This window comes from Diaphorina citri, unplaced genomic scaffold, assembly GCF_000475195.1.
Source record: "Diaphorina citri unplaced genomic scaffold, Diaci psyllid genome assembly version 1.1 scaffold190, whole genome shotgun sequence".
NCBI lineage: Eukaryota > Metazoa > Arthropoda > Insecta > Hemiptera > Psyllidae > Diaphorina > Diaphorina citri.
The window spans coordinates 115,402-131,197 of record NW_007377627.1 but is presented as its reverse complement, the minus strand read 5'-3'; the positions used below and the strand labels follow the sequence as shown (position 1 = coordinate 131,197).

The following is a 15,796-nucleotide window of genomic DNA, read 5'->3' as shown; positions in this document are numbered from 1 at the left end:
CAGTTCCCTCTAACAAATCTCGAAAAAAAGTGAATACTTTAGGAGTCCGCTGCTGTAGACTAAATAAATTTTTCGCTTAAATGTTTCTAGATTTTTGGTCTAGCATTTCTTAATATATCCGCATTATTAGAGTTTTTGCAACCAAAATTAGCGTCCCTTTTAAGTAACGTTATTTGACTAAAACTCGTTTCTGCGCATGTGCAGAGTTTAATTAACGGGACGCTAAATTTTCTATTATTTCACGACTTTATCTCGTGTCACCTAAGGAACAACTTACCATTCCATCTCATCCAGGTTCACACCATTGTCGCACCCACGGCAAGAGAGCACATCCGTAGCAGAGCACCTCCTCGTCTATCCCAACGTCTAGGGAGGAAGGGGACTCTAAAATGAAATCATTACTCATGTCAAAATACGTCACGCTTTATACGTCACTTTTTCAATGAGATCTTCCGTTTACAATTCAACATAGTATTGAGTTATCCCAACAAATGGATCTGAAGCTGCAGGACTTTTGGTGGTGTGAAATGGCAATTATTTGGCAAAGTTTAAATATTTGTATAACTGTTAGGTATAAAAAAAAAAGTGTAATATGTACCTAGTTTTACTTTTTCCCCCCTTGAACATTCACCGTAGCAGAGCACCTCCTCGTCTATCCCAACGTCTAGGGAGGAAGGGGACTCTAAAATGAAATCATTACTCATGTCAAAATACGTCAGGCTTTATACGTCACTTTTTCAATGAGATCTTCCGTTTACAATTAAACATAGTATTGAGTTATCCCAGCGATTGGATCTGAAGCTGCAGGACTTTTGGTGGTGTGAAATGGCAATTATTTGGCAAAGTGTAAATATTTGTATAACTGTTAGGTATATCTAAAAAAAAGTATAATATGTACCTAGTTTTACTTTTTTTTTCACCCTTGAACTTTCATTAGATTTTTAGTCTGGAAAAAGGTGAGGCATAAAAGTCTAGTATGACCTTTGTTGTTAAAGGGCTGACCCACATTAAGAAAGAAAAACATAGCTACCCCTTTGTGCTTGAGAGAGGAAAAAAAAAAACTTGTTTTTTTTATACATAGCTGACTCAAAACCCACCGTGTATGGACAAATGAAACTGTCAGAAGACATTTGATTGTGTTCGAAATCCGCTCGACCCCGTAGATTTTTAGTCTGGAAAAAGGTGAGGCATAAAAGTCTAGTATGACTTTTGTTGTTAAAGAAAGAAAAACATAGCTACCCCTTTAAAGATTGTGCTTGAGAAAGGAAAAAAAAACTTGTGATTTTTTTTATATTTTATTTCTGTGTTTTTCTGCCAAGATTTCGAGTACAATTCAATTATTCGAAAATTATTTGTTCAAAATACTCATTCACACAAATCCTACAGAAGCAGATAACTCAAATGACAGGCGACGTATTGTAAGGAAAGATCTCGTGACGGTATACAAAGCAGACATGAATAATGATTCCATTAGATCAAGTGAAAAGAAAACGGAGTGCTCTGCTACAGTGTCTCTCCCACCTGATAGATTCGTAGCTTCAGGAAGTTCAGAGGGGTCCATCTCCCCTTTGAACTTCTTGAATAGAACAGGTGCGCTTATGTGGGTGAAGTTTCTAAGTCAAAGAGCAGAAAAAGTGAGAAATAATGGATTTTTCCTTTTTCTTCTACGACTTCTAGATTCCGAGATAAATCGATTAAAAAAAAAAAAACGGTAAATCGTGAACTTTGACGACACGGCATACGCTCCCGTAGGCGATGACGCACCACCATGATGAAGTCAGAGTTCACGTCACGTTCGTGAATCTCATCCACTATCACGTGCGAGACACCACGCAGACCTCCCTCCAGCTTACGCAGCAGCACACCTGACGGGAAGAGGGAAAATATTGTGCTTTAAAAAGATTACGAAAAAGGAAAATGGCCTAATAGCTAATTCCTTTGCATTTGTAAACAACAACAAACAAACAGATTCAGAAAAATTACCTACTTAGTATTAATAAAAAGTCAGTCTCAAGCATTAAATAACAACATAAAGATGAAGAGAGTAGACTAGTGTCTAGCTGTGGGGCTATAAACAGGGAGGAGAATAGCTAACCCTAACCAGTCTAGACAAATGGAGTGTGCCTGCAAAAGCATGTGATGTTTATTACAAGATGTGACTTACAAGATAATATTTACACTTACTTAAGATACAGTAAAATTGGCAAATATTTACACACTTAAGATACAGTAAAATTGGCAAATATTTACGCACTTAAGATACAGTAAAATTGGCAAATATTTACACACTTAAGATACAGTAAAATTGGCAAATATTTACACACTTAAGATACAGTAAAATTGGCAAAAAGGAAATGAAGTTTGACCAAGCGTGCTTAATTTTCGTAGTTTCCTCTATCCTATTTTCCTTCTTTCTTCGGTTTCGGGACGAAAAGACCTCCGTTGTTACACTTCCCTATTTCAAAGCTCATATTTACACACTTAAGATACAGTAAAATTGGCAAAAAGGAAATGAAGTTTGACCAAGCGTGCTTAATTTTCGTAGTTTCCTCTATCCTGTTTTCCTTCTTTCTTCGGTTTCGGGACGAAAAGACCTCCGTTGTTACACTTCCCTATTTCAAAGCTCATTTTCCCCCTTTCTTTCTTTATTATTTATTTATTTAATTATTTTTTAGGTACACATAAAATTTCATTGTAAAGTAAACTTACCCACTGTACAAAACATAATGCCTCCATAGGGTCGAGGTAGAGCCGACTCAAACCTCACACTATAGCCCGTACTCTGACCTAACTCTTCGGCTCGCTCATTGGCCACCCGATCAGCCACGGAAACTGCCGAAATTCGACGAGGCTGAGTGACCACAATGTTACAGTAGGCTCCCTGACCAGACTGGAGGTACTCGTCCAAAATGAACTGACATATCTGAAAGAGAAATAGAAACATGTGTTGGAGATTCAAAATTCCCGTCCATGGAACCTAAAAGTTATCCCTAGTTTTTTGCTGTGTTTTAACAATTTCGTGTTTATATAGCGAAAAAATAAAGATATTTACCGTACCTACAACCTAAGTAAAGGCTCAAATAAAAAATTACAAGCATGAAGGAGACACTGCTAGGTAACCTTGAGGCTGACTTTTGGTTTGAGCCAACGTAATTGAGATCTTTGACTTACCTTATCGATATCTTTGAACTGAAGTAGGTACTATGTATAGGTAATTGGACTAGTTAGGTGTACTCATCGTAAAAAAAAAAACATAAAGTAACTTTGAAGTTTTCAAAGTTTCAAGTACCTGCGTGGTTTTGCCGCTACCCGTATTACCGCGGATAATACACACGGAATTATCATTGATCATACTCATGATCTCGTTTCGCTTGGAGAAAACAGGCAGCTTGCTCCGTTCAGTCACCATGGATTGAAGTCGGGTGTCGGACTTCATTCGGGTACTGAAATCCGTGAGCAGGTCTTCGCTGATTTGATCCAAGTTTGCCTTGAATGAGCAGAGGAGAGAATGAAAAAAATATTATCAATGATTTGTCTGGCTAGGGAACATTAAACAGAGAGTACACTAGCGTCTGGCTGAGGGACTATAAACAGGGAGAAGAACAGCTAACCTTAACCAGCCTAGCTAGCTGGCACTTTTTCAAAGGCTTCTCTCGGCTTTTAAAGAACAAGCAAAAGTCCTCAGGATGGTTGACTGATGTTCAGGACGAGCCTATGAAACATGGCTCGAGACCATCACCCCGGTGTAGGGCTGATACAAAAGCTTATTTACACTACACATTTGCAAAAATATTTGTCAAAGGTCTCTTTATTCTAGAAGGCTAATTGAGGGTTTCTCCATAACACACTCAGTTGAACACAAATTATGTGTTCCCCATCCGTGCCACAAGCTTTGCATTTACGGATGGGTATATCATATGTATATTAATTTTATGTTCTGTAGTAATATTAATAAATGGAAACTTGATACGGGGGTGGGGACCAGAGTTGTAATCATATTTTTCAAACACTATTTAATAAGTATTATCACTATGTATTTTATTCTGATTATGTAAATCCAAATTGTAACTTTGTATATTATTTTAACCGTCTTCATTGTATTATAATCAAAATAAAGAAAAACTTTACATTACAAAACATGATAAATTAAATCCCCATCCGTGGCACAAGCTGTGGAAGCGATGAACTCTTCCAGAACTTGATTGCTGACAAGAGACACGGGCTCTTTGCTATCCGCCTGTGAACAAACATACAAGGATTAGGCTGTCAATCATTGGGTAAAAGTCCTGTGTAGCTACACAGTGGGTAGTGTACCTCAGGTTCGGATTTTTCATACTGTTAAAGTTACTGGCCTTCCTTGGCTTTCTTGAAGAGGTTTGAAAGAGGGAACTGTAACTGCTAAGGTCTTATCGTCCCGAAATCGAAGAGACAAGGAAGACAGGATAGGAGAAAGCCAGCTGTTCCGAGAACGAACATTATCCGTTCAGGATAAAACCCACCCCCCGGGCGGGAATCGAACTTGCGGCCTAGCGCTTACAAGGCAGACGCGATACCAACTAAGCTAACTAGGCTGGATAAATAACTTCTTTTTTTTTTTTTAATTGAAATTGTACAAATCAAATCAAATTACCTCCACTTTATTGACAGGCTAAGGTACAATCTGCAAGGTCTCCAGCACTTCGTTTACCTCCGCCATCAGTTCGGGATCTACCTTCACCTCGTAGGGCTTGAGGATCTCATCGTTCTAAGTTGCTATCTTCACAAATAACCTAAGGCAGTGCTATCTTCACAAATAACCCTAAGAGATTGCTATGTTCACTTACCTCCACTTTATTAACGGGCTGAGGCACAATCTGCAGGGTCTCCAGCACTTCGTTAACTTCCGCCATCAGTTCGGGATCTACCTTCACCTCGTAGGGCTTGAGGATCTCATCGTTCTAAGTTGCTATCTTCACAAATAACCTAAGGCAGTGCTATCTTCACAAATAACCCTAAGAGATTGCTATGTTCACTTACCTCCACTTTATTAACGGGCTGAGGCACAATCTGCAGGGTCTCCAGCACTTCGTTAACTTCCGCCATCAGTTCGGGATCTACCTTCACTTCGTAAGGCTTGAGGATCTCGTCGTTCTTAGGCCGCGCTAGGGTGCCCGAGAACGCCTCGATCACGTTCAAATGATACAGCTGACGCACGAGGGACAGGGCGCAGGATTTCGAGGCGGACTGCTTGTTCGAGCCGGTCTCACGCGCGTGGATATCTGAAAATCACGGGGAAAGTCGAAAGAGGGTTTTTTTTATATAATAATAAACACTTGAGAGGAAGGTAACCACTAGGCGTGGGATTTCGAGGCGGACTGCTTGTTCGAGCCGGTCTCACGCGCGTGGATATCTGAAAATCACGGGGAAAGTCGAAAGAGGGTTTTTTTTTATATAATAATAAACACTTGAGAGGAAGGTAACCACTAGGCGTGGTTAACGCCGGAGGCGTTCTCTATCACCTAACCTTTCTCTTCTCTAGCACCTAACCCTTAAAGATCTACATATTTATATGTGGTCAAATTCTCAAATAAAAGAGGATAAAATTTCATGCCTCAGCTGGGATTACACCTTTTTTTTTTTTTTTCTTTTTTTCTTACCTAACCCTTAAAGATCTACATATTTATATGTGGTCAAATTCTCAAATAAAAGAGGATAAAATTTCATGCCTCAGCTGGGATTACACTTTTTTTTCCAAGTTTTCTCAACTTTTGAAACTCAGAGCAACAACATTTCTTCAAAATTAATTAATTGAACTCAGGTGTCCTTTCCAATTTAATGTCTACTTAATATCTGATAAGGGACAAACTAAAGGATGGTCTACGACGCGCGCCTCAGACTACAAGCGTCTACTGGGTCATTGCTACGAAACAAAAACGGATAAAGATAAATAAATAAAATATACTCACTTCGGTCTACTTAATATCTGATAAGGGACAAACTAAGGGATGGGCTACGACGCGCGACGCAGACTACACAAGCGTCTACTGGGTCATTGCTACGAAACAAAAACGGATAAAGATAAATAAATAAAATATACTCACTTCGACCGAGCTGTTTCACGTAGAATCCCATCTCACAAACAAAACTCCTGAAAAACCAATGAAAAACTACGTCAATATTATACGAATATACAATAAGACGCCCAAGATTATAAACACATATTTCCATATTTCGCCAGCCTAGTTAGCTAGGAAGGTGGCGCGCCTAACATGTAAGCGCTAGGCTGCGGGTTCGATCTCCACCCGGGGCTACGTTCAACAGATAAGGGTCGTTCCGGGAACGACCCTTATCTGTTGAAGGCTGACTTCTCAATCTTTCCCTCTTCAATTTCGGAACGATAAGACCTGCCATTGTTACAGTTCCCTCTAACAAATCTCGAAAAAAAGTGAATACTTTAGGAGTCCGCTGCTGTAGACTAAATAAATTTTTCGCTTAAATGTTTCTAGATTTTTGGTCTAGCATTTCTTAATATATCCGCATTATTAGAGTTTTTGCAACCAAAATTAGCGTCCCTTTTAAGTAACGTTATTTGACTAAAACTCGTTTCTGCGCATGTGCAGAGTTTAATTAACGGTTTTTAATAACAAAATAGGCTTTTTTTTATTTATTGTTACTTTTATACTTACGATTTAATTTTAAACATTGGGTATGAGTACACCTTATTTTTTATTTTATTTTATTTTTTTATTTCTTTTTTATCAACACAAAAAACACATAACAAAATACAAGATAACGGTAACATAGAAAAAGAAGTCCGATCAACCATTACAACAAAAAGTATACAGTGGGTAGAGTGAACGGGTGGACAACTTGAATTTACCGCGGGGGTCTTGGGTTCGAATCTTGTGTGAGGCGAAAAAAAAAATATAAAAAAAAATCAAGGAAAGTGGCAAATTTGGTGTGAACTTTCAGCAGCCAAAATGATGGTAGCTCTACAGAATTTTTTTTCAATCTTGATATATAAAAAAAAAAAGAAAAATAGGTAGTAATAATAAAATATTTCATTAATATTATTTATTCAAGTTGCCCAAAAGTCTACTCTCGTATAAAACTAAAAAAATCAGTAGGTAGAATAAACGGGGTGAGCTTTAGCACATAAAACCCGTGGCCCATTTTATTTCGACAGTTCGCTGAACCACATGGTTCTATTGCTAAAACTCACCCCACGATAAAGAAATAGGAGGTAAAAAAAGAAGATTAACTTTTCATTATTCTTCAAGACTTTAGTAGATTCTATTGCTAAAACTCACCCCACGATAAAGAAATAGGAGGTAAAAAAAGAAGATTAACTTTTCATTATTCTTCAAGACTTTAGTAGAAGTTAAAAAAATAAAATCATACATTTACAAGAAGGAAGTTCGAAAATACAATGAAGTACAAAGATGAATTAATTAAAAATTGGTTTAGAACCGAAAAAGGCCTCCGCTAAATTAGGCTCGTTGTCTGTGTCAAAGCATGCCTGTAGTATGTCCCTCATCAAATGAGCAAGACAAAAAATAAAAAGTAGAATTAATACGTTGATTTTTTAATTTTCAAAGATGTAAACGTTTGCCAATAGATAAAATGGATCTTTTATTAATTAGTTGGGCTAATAGGGTACCAGTGTACCTAGAAGTCAAGCTGAATTGGAGGTAAAATAAGATGAAAAGAATCCATGTGAGGGGAGGTAGTGACCTTGAATGAACCGCGCTGAGGTTAGCGGTTAGATGTTAAATAAAATGCACCTATTGTAAGGAAAGATCTCGTGACGGTATACAAAGCAGACATGAATAATGATTCCATTAGATCAAGTGAAAAGAAAACGGAGTGCTCTGGTACAGTGTCTCTCCAACCTGATAGATTCGTAGCTTCAGGAAGTTCAGAGGGGTCCATTTCCCCTTTGAACTTCTTGAATAGAACAGGTGCGCTTATGTGGGTGAAGTTTCTAAGTCAAAGAGCAGAAAAAATGAGAAATAATGGAATTTTCCTTTTTCTTCTACGACTTCTAGATCCCGAGATAAATCCATTTAAAAAATACCGGTAAATTGTGAACTTTGACGTCACGGCATATGCTCCCGTAGGCGATGAAGTCTCATCAAATGTCCCTCGCAAAGCTACCTCGCAGGCAACACATTAATGTGTTTGTGCGCATACGTTTCTGCGCATTTCTTTCTGCTCCTCCGCAAGCTGCTTACATACTGGCGCTACCTATTATGAAAATATTTCTCGTACGATTTTGAATTCAGCAGATGGGAGGAACCAAGGAAAAAGGAAGTTCAGAGGGGTCCATCTCCCCTTTGAACTTCTTGAATAGAACAGGTGCGCTTATGTGGGTGAAGTTTCTAAGTCAAAGAGCAAAAAAAAATGAGAAATAATGGAATTTTCCTTTTTCTTCTACGACTTCTAGATCCCGAGATAAATCGACTTAAAAAATACCGGTAAAACTTTGACGTCACGGCATACGCTCCCGTAAGCGATGACGTCACATCAAATGTCCCGCCCAAAGCTCCCTCGCAGACAACACATTAATGTGTTTGCCAAGGAAAAGTTATATTTTCCTTTCGGAATTTCCCCTCTTCTGAACTTCGTTTCCCCTCTTTTCCCTATGGTTTAGTACAGGCGCTATTATGCCAAAACAGGGGAAACGAGCTTCAGAAGAGGGGATATTCCGAAAGGAAAATAAAATACACCTGAAAAAAAAGAACCACTCACGACAACAATTGTGAGTAGCAAAACCTCATCAAAGGCACCGAAAAGAAGCTTTCTTGGCCTTCTTGAGGCACTTCTAGAATCAAAATTTTCTGTGACATTCTAAAAAAAAAATATTTCAGAAAAATAGGGCTTGTGGGGAATCCACGCTCTGCGTGTAGTGGGATGTTAAGATGTTATCCTTTCTTACCCATTAGGTATAGCCGTATTTTATTATGTGACATTTTTTTTAGTCATCATATGAAATTTCTCTTTGAACTAATTTGGACGTAATGGCACCGCTGCCAGTCCAAACTAGTGCCAGACTGACAAGAAGAAGTATGAAATTTCTCTTTGAACTAATTTGGACGTAATGGCACCGCTGCCAGTCCAAACTAGTGCCAGACTGACAAGAAGAAGAAAAAAAAAACCGTTCACTTACTGTGAAATACTTCCACTACCAAGAATTGAATACTTATAGTCTGTCTTGATCTTGTTCAGCTGTAGAAACTGGTGCAGTTTAGACTTGGCGTTCTCAATTGTCCAGTTGCCATGAATGCCAGCGTTCACATCTAGGTCTTCGGCCTGGAATAATAATGGTCACAAACAAACAAATAAGAAGCAGCTAGTGGCGATATCATGTTCAATACACCAGTTCCCAAATGCCCTGTAAGTGCTAGATCGCGGGTTCGATTCCCTCCCGAGGCAAATTTTATGTCAATCAGATTCCTAAAGTTTGTTGTTGGAATTGCTGACTTTCTCCTATCCTTTCTTTGACTTTAGGGGAAAAATATGAGATCTTGATTAAATAAAATAAGGCATACCTACCTATTATATTCTACTACTCCAGCAATATAAAGAGGGAATATTCTATTCCATAACTCAATTTGAAAGAAAAGAAAAAGAACTCACGTCCTCCATCCGTTTCTGATCAGCAATAACATCTCGGTAGGTTCTCTCATGACCATCAGGGCCACTATCTTGATGCAGAGGTACACCTGGTAAATCCTTTTCAGGATTTGCAGAACTGGGTCTTTATTTTGTTCATAAAACACGACTTTAAACAATATTCACAAAAAAAACACACACATACACATTAGTTTGTCTTAGTGTAATGGGCAGTGGGAAAGTATGCATTTCATTCAGTAAACGAGGACACAGTATTAATGCTGGAACACTCTGGAACAGTAGCACAATTGCAGCAATAAGGAACTGGACATTCCAGGGTAATACGAATAGCATTGACTACTGTTGTTCATTAGATCTGGACAGGCCAAAGTAGTATTATTGCTGTTCATAGAATCTGGGCTTTCCAAAGTGTCATCATTGCTGTTGTTGTTCATAGGAATTGGGCATTTAAAAGTAGTATTACTGTTGTTCATAGGATCTGGGCATTTCAAAGTAGTATTATTGCTGTTCATAGGATCTGGGCAGTCCAATGGATGATCTCCGGATAAAGCTGAACCGTTTACTGGTGTTAACTGTGACTGATGGGCCAGTAGGTGTCATGGGAATGTTCTGTCAACACAAAACAAGAGTTAAAATGAGTATAGGTAGGGCTTTATTTAGACCAGGTGTGTACAAACTGCGGCCCGCTAGCTCCTTTTGTGCGGCCCGCGAGCTCATTTCAATTTTTAAGAAAAAACCAAAAACAAAAGACATTTAAAAAATGTGAAGAAAATAAAAATGTGTTAAGAGGATTTTTTATTATTATTTTGAAAGGTTGTAGATCAAATTCTTCAAAAATTTCGACTGCGGCGCTTTACTTTATTTTGCGCCTTTTAGTGGCCCGCGAAGTATACCTCCCAATGTAGCATGTGGCCCGCATACACATGGAAGTTGGAAACCCCTGATCTAGGACATACCTCAGATAAAGCTGAACCGTTTACTGGTGTTAACTGTGACTGATGGGCCAGTAGGTGTCATGGGAATGTTCTGTCAACACAAAACAAGAGTTGAAATGAGTATGAGTAGGGCTTTATTTAGACCAGGTGTGTACAAACTGCGGCCCACCAGCTCCTTTCGTGCGGCCCGCGAGCTCATTTCGATTTTTAAGAAAAAATCAAAAACAAAAGACATTTAAAAAATGTGAAGAAAATACAAATGTGTTAAGAGGATTTTTATTATTATTTTGAAAGGTTGTAGAACAAATTCTTCAAAAATTTCGACTGCGGCGCTTTACTTTATTTTGCGCCTTTTAGGGGTCCCACAATGCTCCCCTATATACATATGTGGCCCGCGAAGTGTACCTCCCAATGTAGCATGTGGCCCGCATACACATGGAAGTTGGAAACCCCTGATCTAGAACATACCTCGTTGTTGGATCGGGGGGGGGGAAACAGTTGTCCTTGAAACAAGTATTTTATATCTTTTACACAATATTCACCTTATGTTTCAACTACCTATAAGTTTCACCATGAAAATTTCTAGTTCCACTCACCTCAACGGGTACATCTCTCTCATTCACTTGGCCACTCCGTACCAAATACTGAACAAAGTCCTTGGCTGCATTGGTTTGGGCATCTTTCTTGTTGGTGGAATTTCCAGCACCCACATAACCGATGCCAGCTATCCTCAACTCGCACAAGAACCTTTGACGATGTTTAGGGCCTGAAAACAAACAAATAATAATGAAAAAGATTTTTCTTCCAAAAACCATAAGTACGGTTTCACTAGATATGATACCATCAATAATGCTGTAACTGGCATGAACTTTTTGCCTACTCTATTTATTTGAAAGCCGCACAAGAACCTTTGACGATGTTTAGGGCCTGAAAACAAACAAATAATACCTAATGAAAAAGATTTTTCTTCCAAATTTTGAAAAACCATAAGTAGGGTTTCACTAGGTATTATACCATCAATAATGCTGTAACTGGCATGAACTTTTTACCTACTCTATTTATTGGAAAGGAATTAAGGAACTCATCTTTATATCTCTATTCTATTAATTATTAATTTCAATTCCAAAATTATAGAACATACAAAAGTAATAACTTTTCATTACATAGATTCTACCATCTACTGATCTGCTTCGAGTTCTTCTGACACCACTCGTTGAGAAATGCTTTGACTAATCCATCACCAGACATGATGGAAAATCTGAAATGAAATTAATCAGGTTAGAATCACATCTGATTAAAGTGAAGTTCATGTTTTAGATAAGGTGAAGTGTCTACTCCAAGGCTTAGGTGTAGAGCCCTAAAGGATATATCTACTGATTTTATTTATACCTGCAGCTCTGACATCAAATTCGGGCTGCTTTGAGTTCTTCTGACACCACTCGTTGAGAAATGCTTTTACTAATCCATCACCAGACATGATGGAAAATCTGAAATGAAATTAACCAGGTTAGAATCACATCTGATTAAAGTGAACTTCATGTTTTAGATAAGGTGAAGTATCTACTCCAAGGCTTAGGTGTAGAGCCCTAAAGGATGGGTTGAGATTCTACAAAAATTGAAAGTGTACAAGTGCCTACTTACTTGGAATGATTGCAAAGCTTGACTAGGCCTAATGCTAAAAACAGATATGAACAGTGCTCTTAGTTCTAGGTTCAAAGCCATTGCTTGTCTACCTGCTCAATGTGCTATGCTCTCTGCTCCACTGAGTTTATAGCCTTAAACTCCAGAGGATCCATCAATAATGAACTTAATCCCTAGATAATCCTTGTTAGCTTCAAGTGGTTTTCCAAGTAACTTACCCCTGATGATCTCAGCTGGTGCTGCTTTGAGTTCTTCTGACACCACTCGTTGAGAAATGCTTTGACTAATCCATCACCAGACATGATGGAAAATCTGAAATGAAATTAACCAGGTTAGAATCACATCTGCTTAAAGTGAAGTTCATGTTTAGGTAAGGTGAAGTGTCCGCTCCAAGGCTTAGGTGTAGAGCCCTAAAGGATGGGTTGAGATTCTACAAAAATAGAAAGTGTACAAGTGCCTACTTGGAATGATTGCAAAGCTTGACTAGGCCTAATGCTAAAAACAGATACTTATGAACAGTGCTCTTAGTTCTGGGTTCAAAGCCATTGCTTGTCTACCTGCTCAATGTGCTATGCTCTCTGCTGATGAACAGTGCTCTTAGTTCTAGGTTCAAAGCCATTGCTTGTCTACCTGCTCAATGTGCTATGCTCTCTGCTCCACTGAGTTTATAGCATTATAGCCTTAAACTCCAGAGGATCCATCAATAATGAACTTCATCCCTAGATAATCCTACTTGGTAGCTCCAAGTGGTTTTCCAAGTAACTTACCCCTGATGATCTCAGCTGGTGTCCGTTTATTGTGGATGAAAAAGAGAACTGACACTACAGAAACTTTTCCACTGGTTGCCTTCCTAGGATATAAAGTATGGAGGCCGCGAGATGAGAGGATAATCCTGATTATTCCTGATGATGAGTTGATCGGCACAAATTTTCCCACAGTAAAAAAAAAGAACGCAGCAAGGCAGCAACGCAGAATGTCCGTTTATTGTGGATGAAAAAGAGAACTGACACTACAGAAACTTTTCCACTGGTTGCCTTCCTAGGATATAAAGTATGGAGGCCGAGAGATGAGAGGTTGAGAGGCAGAGGATAATCCTGATTATTCCTGATGATGAGTTGATGATCGGCACAAATTTTCCCACAGTAAAAAAAAGTGTGCAGAGTTTAATTAACGGGACGCTAAATTTTCTATTATTTCACGACTTTATCTCGTGTCACCTAAGGAACAACTTACCATTCCATCCCATCCAGGTTCACACCATTGTCGAAAAAAAAGTAAAGACCGGAAAATAATGTAGGGGAAAAAAACCGGTTGTGCTAGCTTCATAAAGTGTGATTTAACTCTTCAAAATCAGAGGTCTACACACGACTTTTCATTACCCTCACTTTAGTCTGGGTTGATCATTCTACGATTCTCCCGTGTTTCATCATTGGAAAAAAAATACTTCATCATGAAATTTTAAACACTAAAGAGAAGACCAACCACCCAATCAGCCTAGTTATCTTTGAGGGTAGCCCGTCTGTCTTGTTAGTGTTAGGTCGCGGGGTTGGATTTCCGCCCAGGGCGTATTTTATTCTTAGCAAGCAAGGTTCTTCTCGAAACGGCTGACTTTTCTCTGTTGTCTTCCCTCTATTCGCTTTGCGGAGGAGCACCCTAAAGAGGAAGGAGGCCCTCATGCGTTTTAGGGAATGGGGACAATAAGACCATGGCAATTACGAACATCTTGAAAAATTTGTGACAGGCATTGTGATGGTAATCACAACATGATCAGGGTAAAATAAGAACTTCATACATAATTCAAGTGAAATGGTAAAATCTTGTTTATTTTGAAAAATGTATCTATGACGTGCCACATAATGTCGATTCACTTTTTACAACTTAAAAATAAGACAAATAAATTTATCGAATAGGAAACATATGAAAGATTGGCAAGAGAGGGAAGAAATAATACAAAAGAAAGCAATATGTACACACTTAAAATCAATATTATCAATAAGGTACGAAACAAATTAATTGAAACAAAAGAAAAAAATCGTAAGGCATCGCAACGGCGCGGCGACCGCACGTTGATTGGATCACTGAAGTTAAGCAGCGTTGCGCGTGGTTTGTATCCGGATGGATGAACAATCCTCACTCAGCCGGGGTGAGGTTAATTTGAGGAGGCGGGTAGTTTGTGATAGAATAGAGTTGGAGAGTAAAACCCCAGTCACTAAAACCTAGCGGTTGTACAGTGACGTCCAAACACCCATCAGACGATAAGAATGTACCCTGTACTTATTCCTCCAAGATTCGACAAATGATTAGAACCAATAGTACTGCTGATGGTCGGCACAAATTTTCTCAAAGTAAAAAAAAAAAAAAGTAATTAAAAGGTAAGCCTGGAAAAATCGCCTTCCCTTTAGAAAAGAGAACGCACTACGCAGAAAAACAGAAAACACCGGAAAATAATGTAGGGGAAAAAACCGGTTGTGCTAGCTTCATAAAGTGTGATTTAACTCTTCAAAATCAGAGGTCATCACACGACTTTCCATTACCCTCACTTTTAATATTCTGAATGGGTTGATCATTCTACGATTCTCACGTGTTTCAGCATTGAAAAAAAAAAAAAAAAAAAAAAATAGGTACTTCATCATGAAATTTTAAACACTAAACAGAAGACCAATCAGCCGAGTTATCTTTGAGAGTAGCCCGTCTGTCTTGTTAGTGTTAGGTCGCGGGGTTCGATTTCCGCCCAGGGCGTATTTTATTATTAGCAAACGAGGTTCTTCTCGGAACGGCTGGCTTTTCTCTGTTGTCTTCCTTCTATTCTCTTTGCAAAGGAGCACCCTAAAGAGGCAGGAGGCCCTCATGCGTTTTAGGGAATGCGGAATGGGGACGATAAGACCATGGCAATTACGAACATCTTGAAAAATTTGTGACAGGCAGTGAGATGGTAATCACAACATGATCAGGGTAAAATAAGAACTTCAAACATAATTCAAGTGAAATGGTAAAATCTTGTTTATTTTAAAAAAATATCTACGACGTGCCACATAATGTCGATTCACTTTTTACAAATTAAAAATAAGACAAGTAAATTTATCGAATAGGAAACATAATTATGAAAGATTGGCAAGAGAGGGAAGAAATAATACAAAAGAAAGCAATATGTACACACTTAAAATCAATATTATCAATAAGGTAGAAACAAATTAATTGAAACAAAAGAAAAAAAAATCGTAAGCCAACACAACGGCGCGGCGACCGCACGTTGAATGGATCACTGAAGTTAAGCAGCGTTGCGCGTGGTTTGTATTCGGATGGATGAACAATCCTCACTCAGCCTGGGTGAGGTTACTTTGAGGAGGCGGGTAGTTTGTGATAGAATAGAGTTGGAGAGTAAAACCCCAGTCACTAAAACCTAGCGCTTGTACAGTGATGTTTAACACACATCAAACGATAAGAATGTACCTATACTTATTCCTCCAAGATTCGACAAATGATTAGAACCAATAGTACTGGCTACTCTTCTGAGGCTCTTTCCTTAATTCCAAGAGATTTCGTTGTTACAAAATTTCAAAAAGAAAAAAAAAAAAAAAAAAAAAAAAAAAAAAAAAAACCTGAAA

At 38.5% G+C, this 15,796-nt stretch overlaps 1 protein-coding gene across 1 annotated transcript in view; it reads right to left on the bottom strand.

Moving 5' to 3' along the window:
* The window catches only part of LOC103505705 (ATP-dependent RNA helicase A-like), a 55,359-nt gene extending 42,221 nt beyond the window's left edge, over nucleotides 1-13,138 (bottom strand). The window contains 12 exon segments of the mRNA XM_026820972.1: nucleotides 278-354; nucleotides 1,765-1,865; nucleotides 2,710-2,923; nucleotides 3,290-3,487; nucleotides 4,172-4,237; nucleotides 5,017-5,258; nucleotides 6,081-6,127; nucleotides 9,149-9,291; nucleotides 9,619-9,714; nucleotides 11,147-11,316; nucleotides 11,940-12,037; nucleotides 12,959-13,138. Of these exon segments, the coding sequence (XP_026676773.1) occupies nucleotides 278-354; nucleotides 1,765-1,865; nucleotides 2,710-2,923; nucleotides 3,290-3,487; nucleotides 4,172-4,237; nucleotides 5,017-5,258; nucleotides 6,081-6,127; nucleotides 9,149-9,291; nucleotides 9,619-9,714; nucleotides 11,147-11,316; nucleotides 11,940-12,027 (1,442 nt within the window). The 5' untranslated portion in view covers nucleotides 12,028-12,037; nucleotides 12,959-13,138.
* Nucleotides 13,139-15,796: the final 2,658 nt, after the last annotated feature.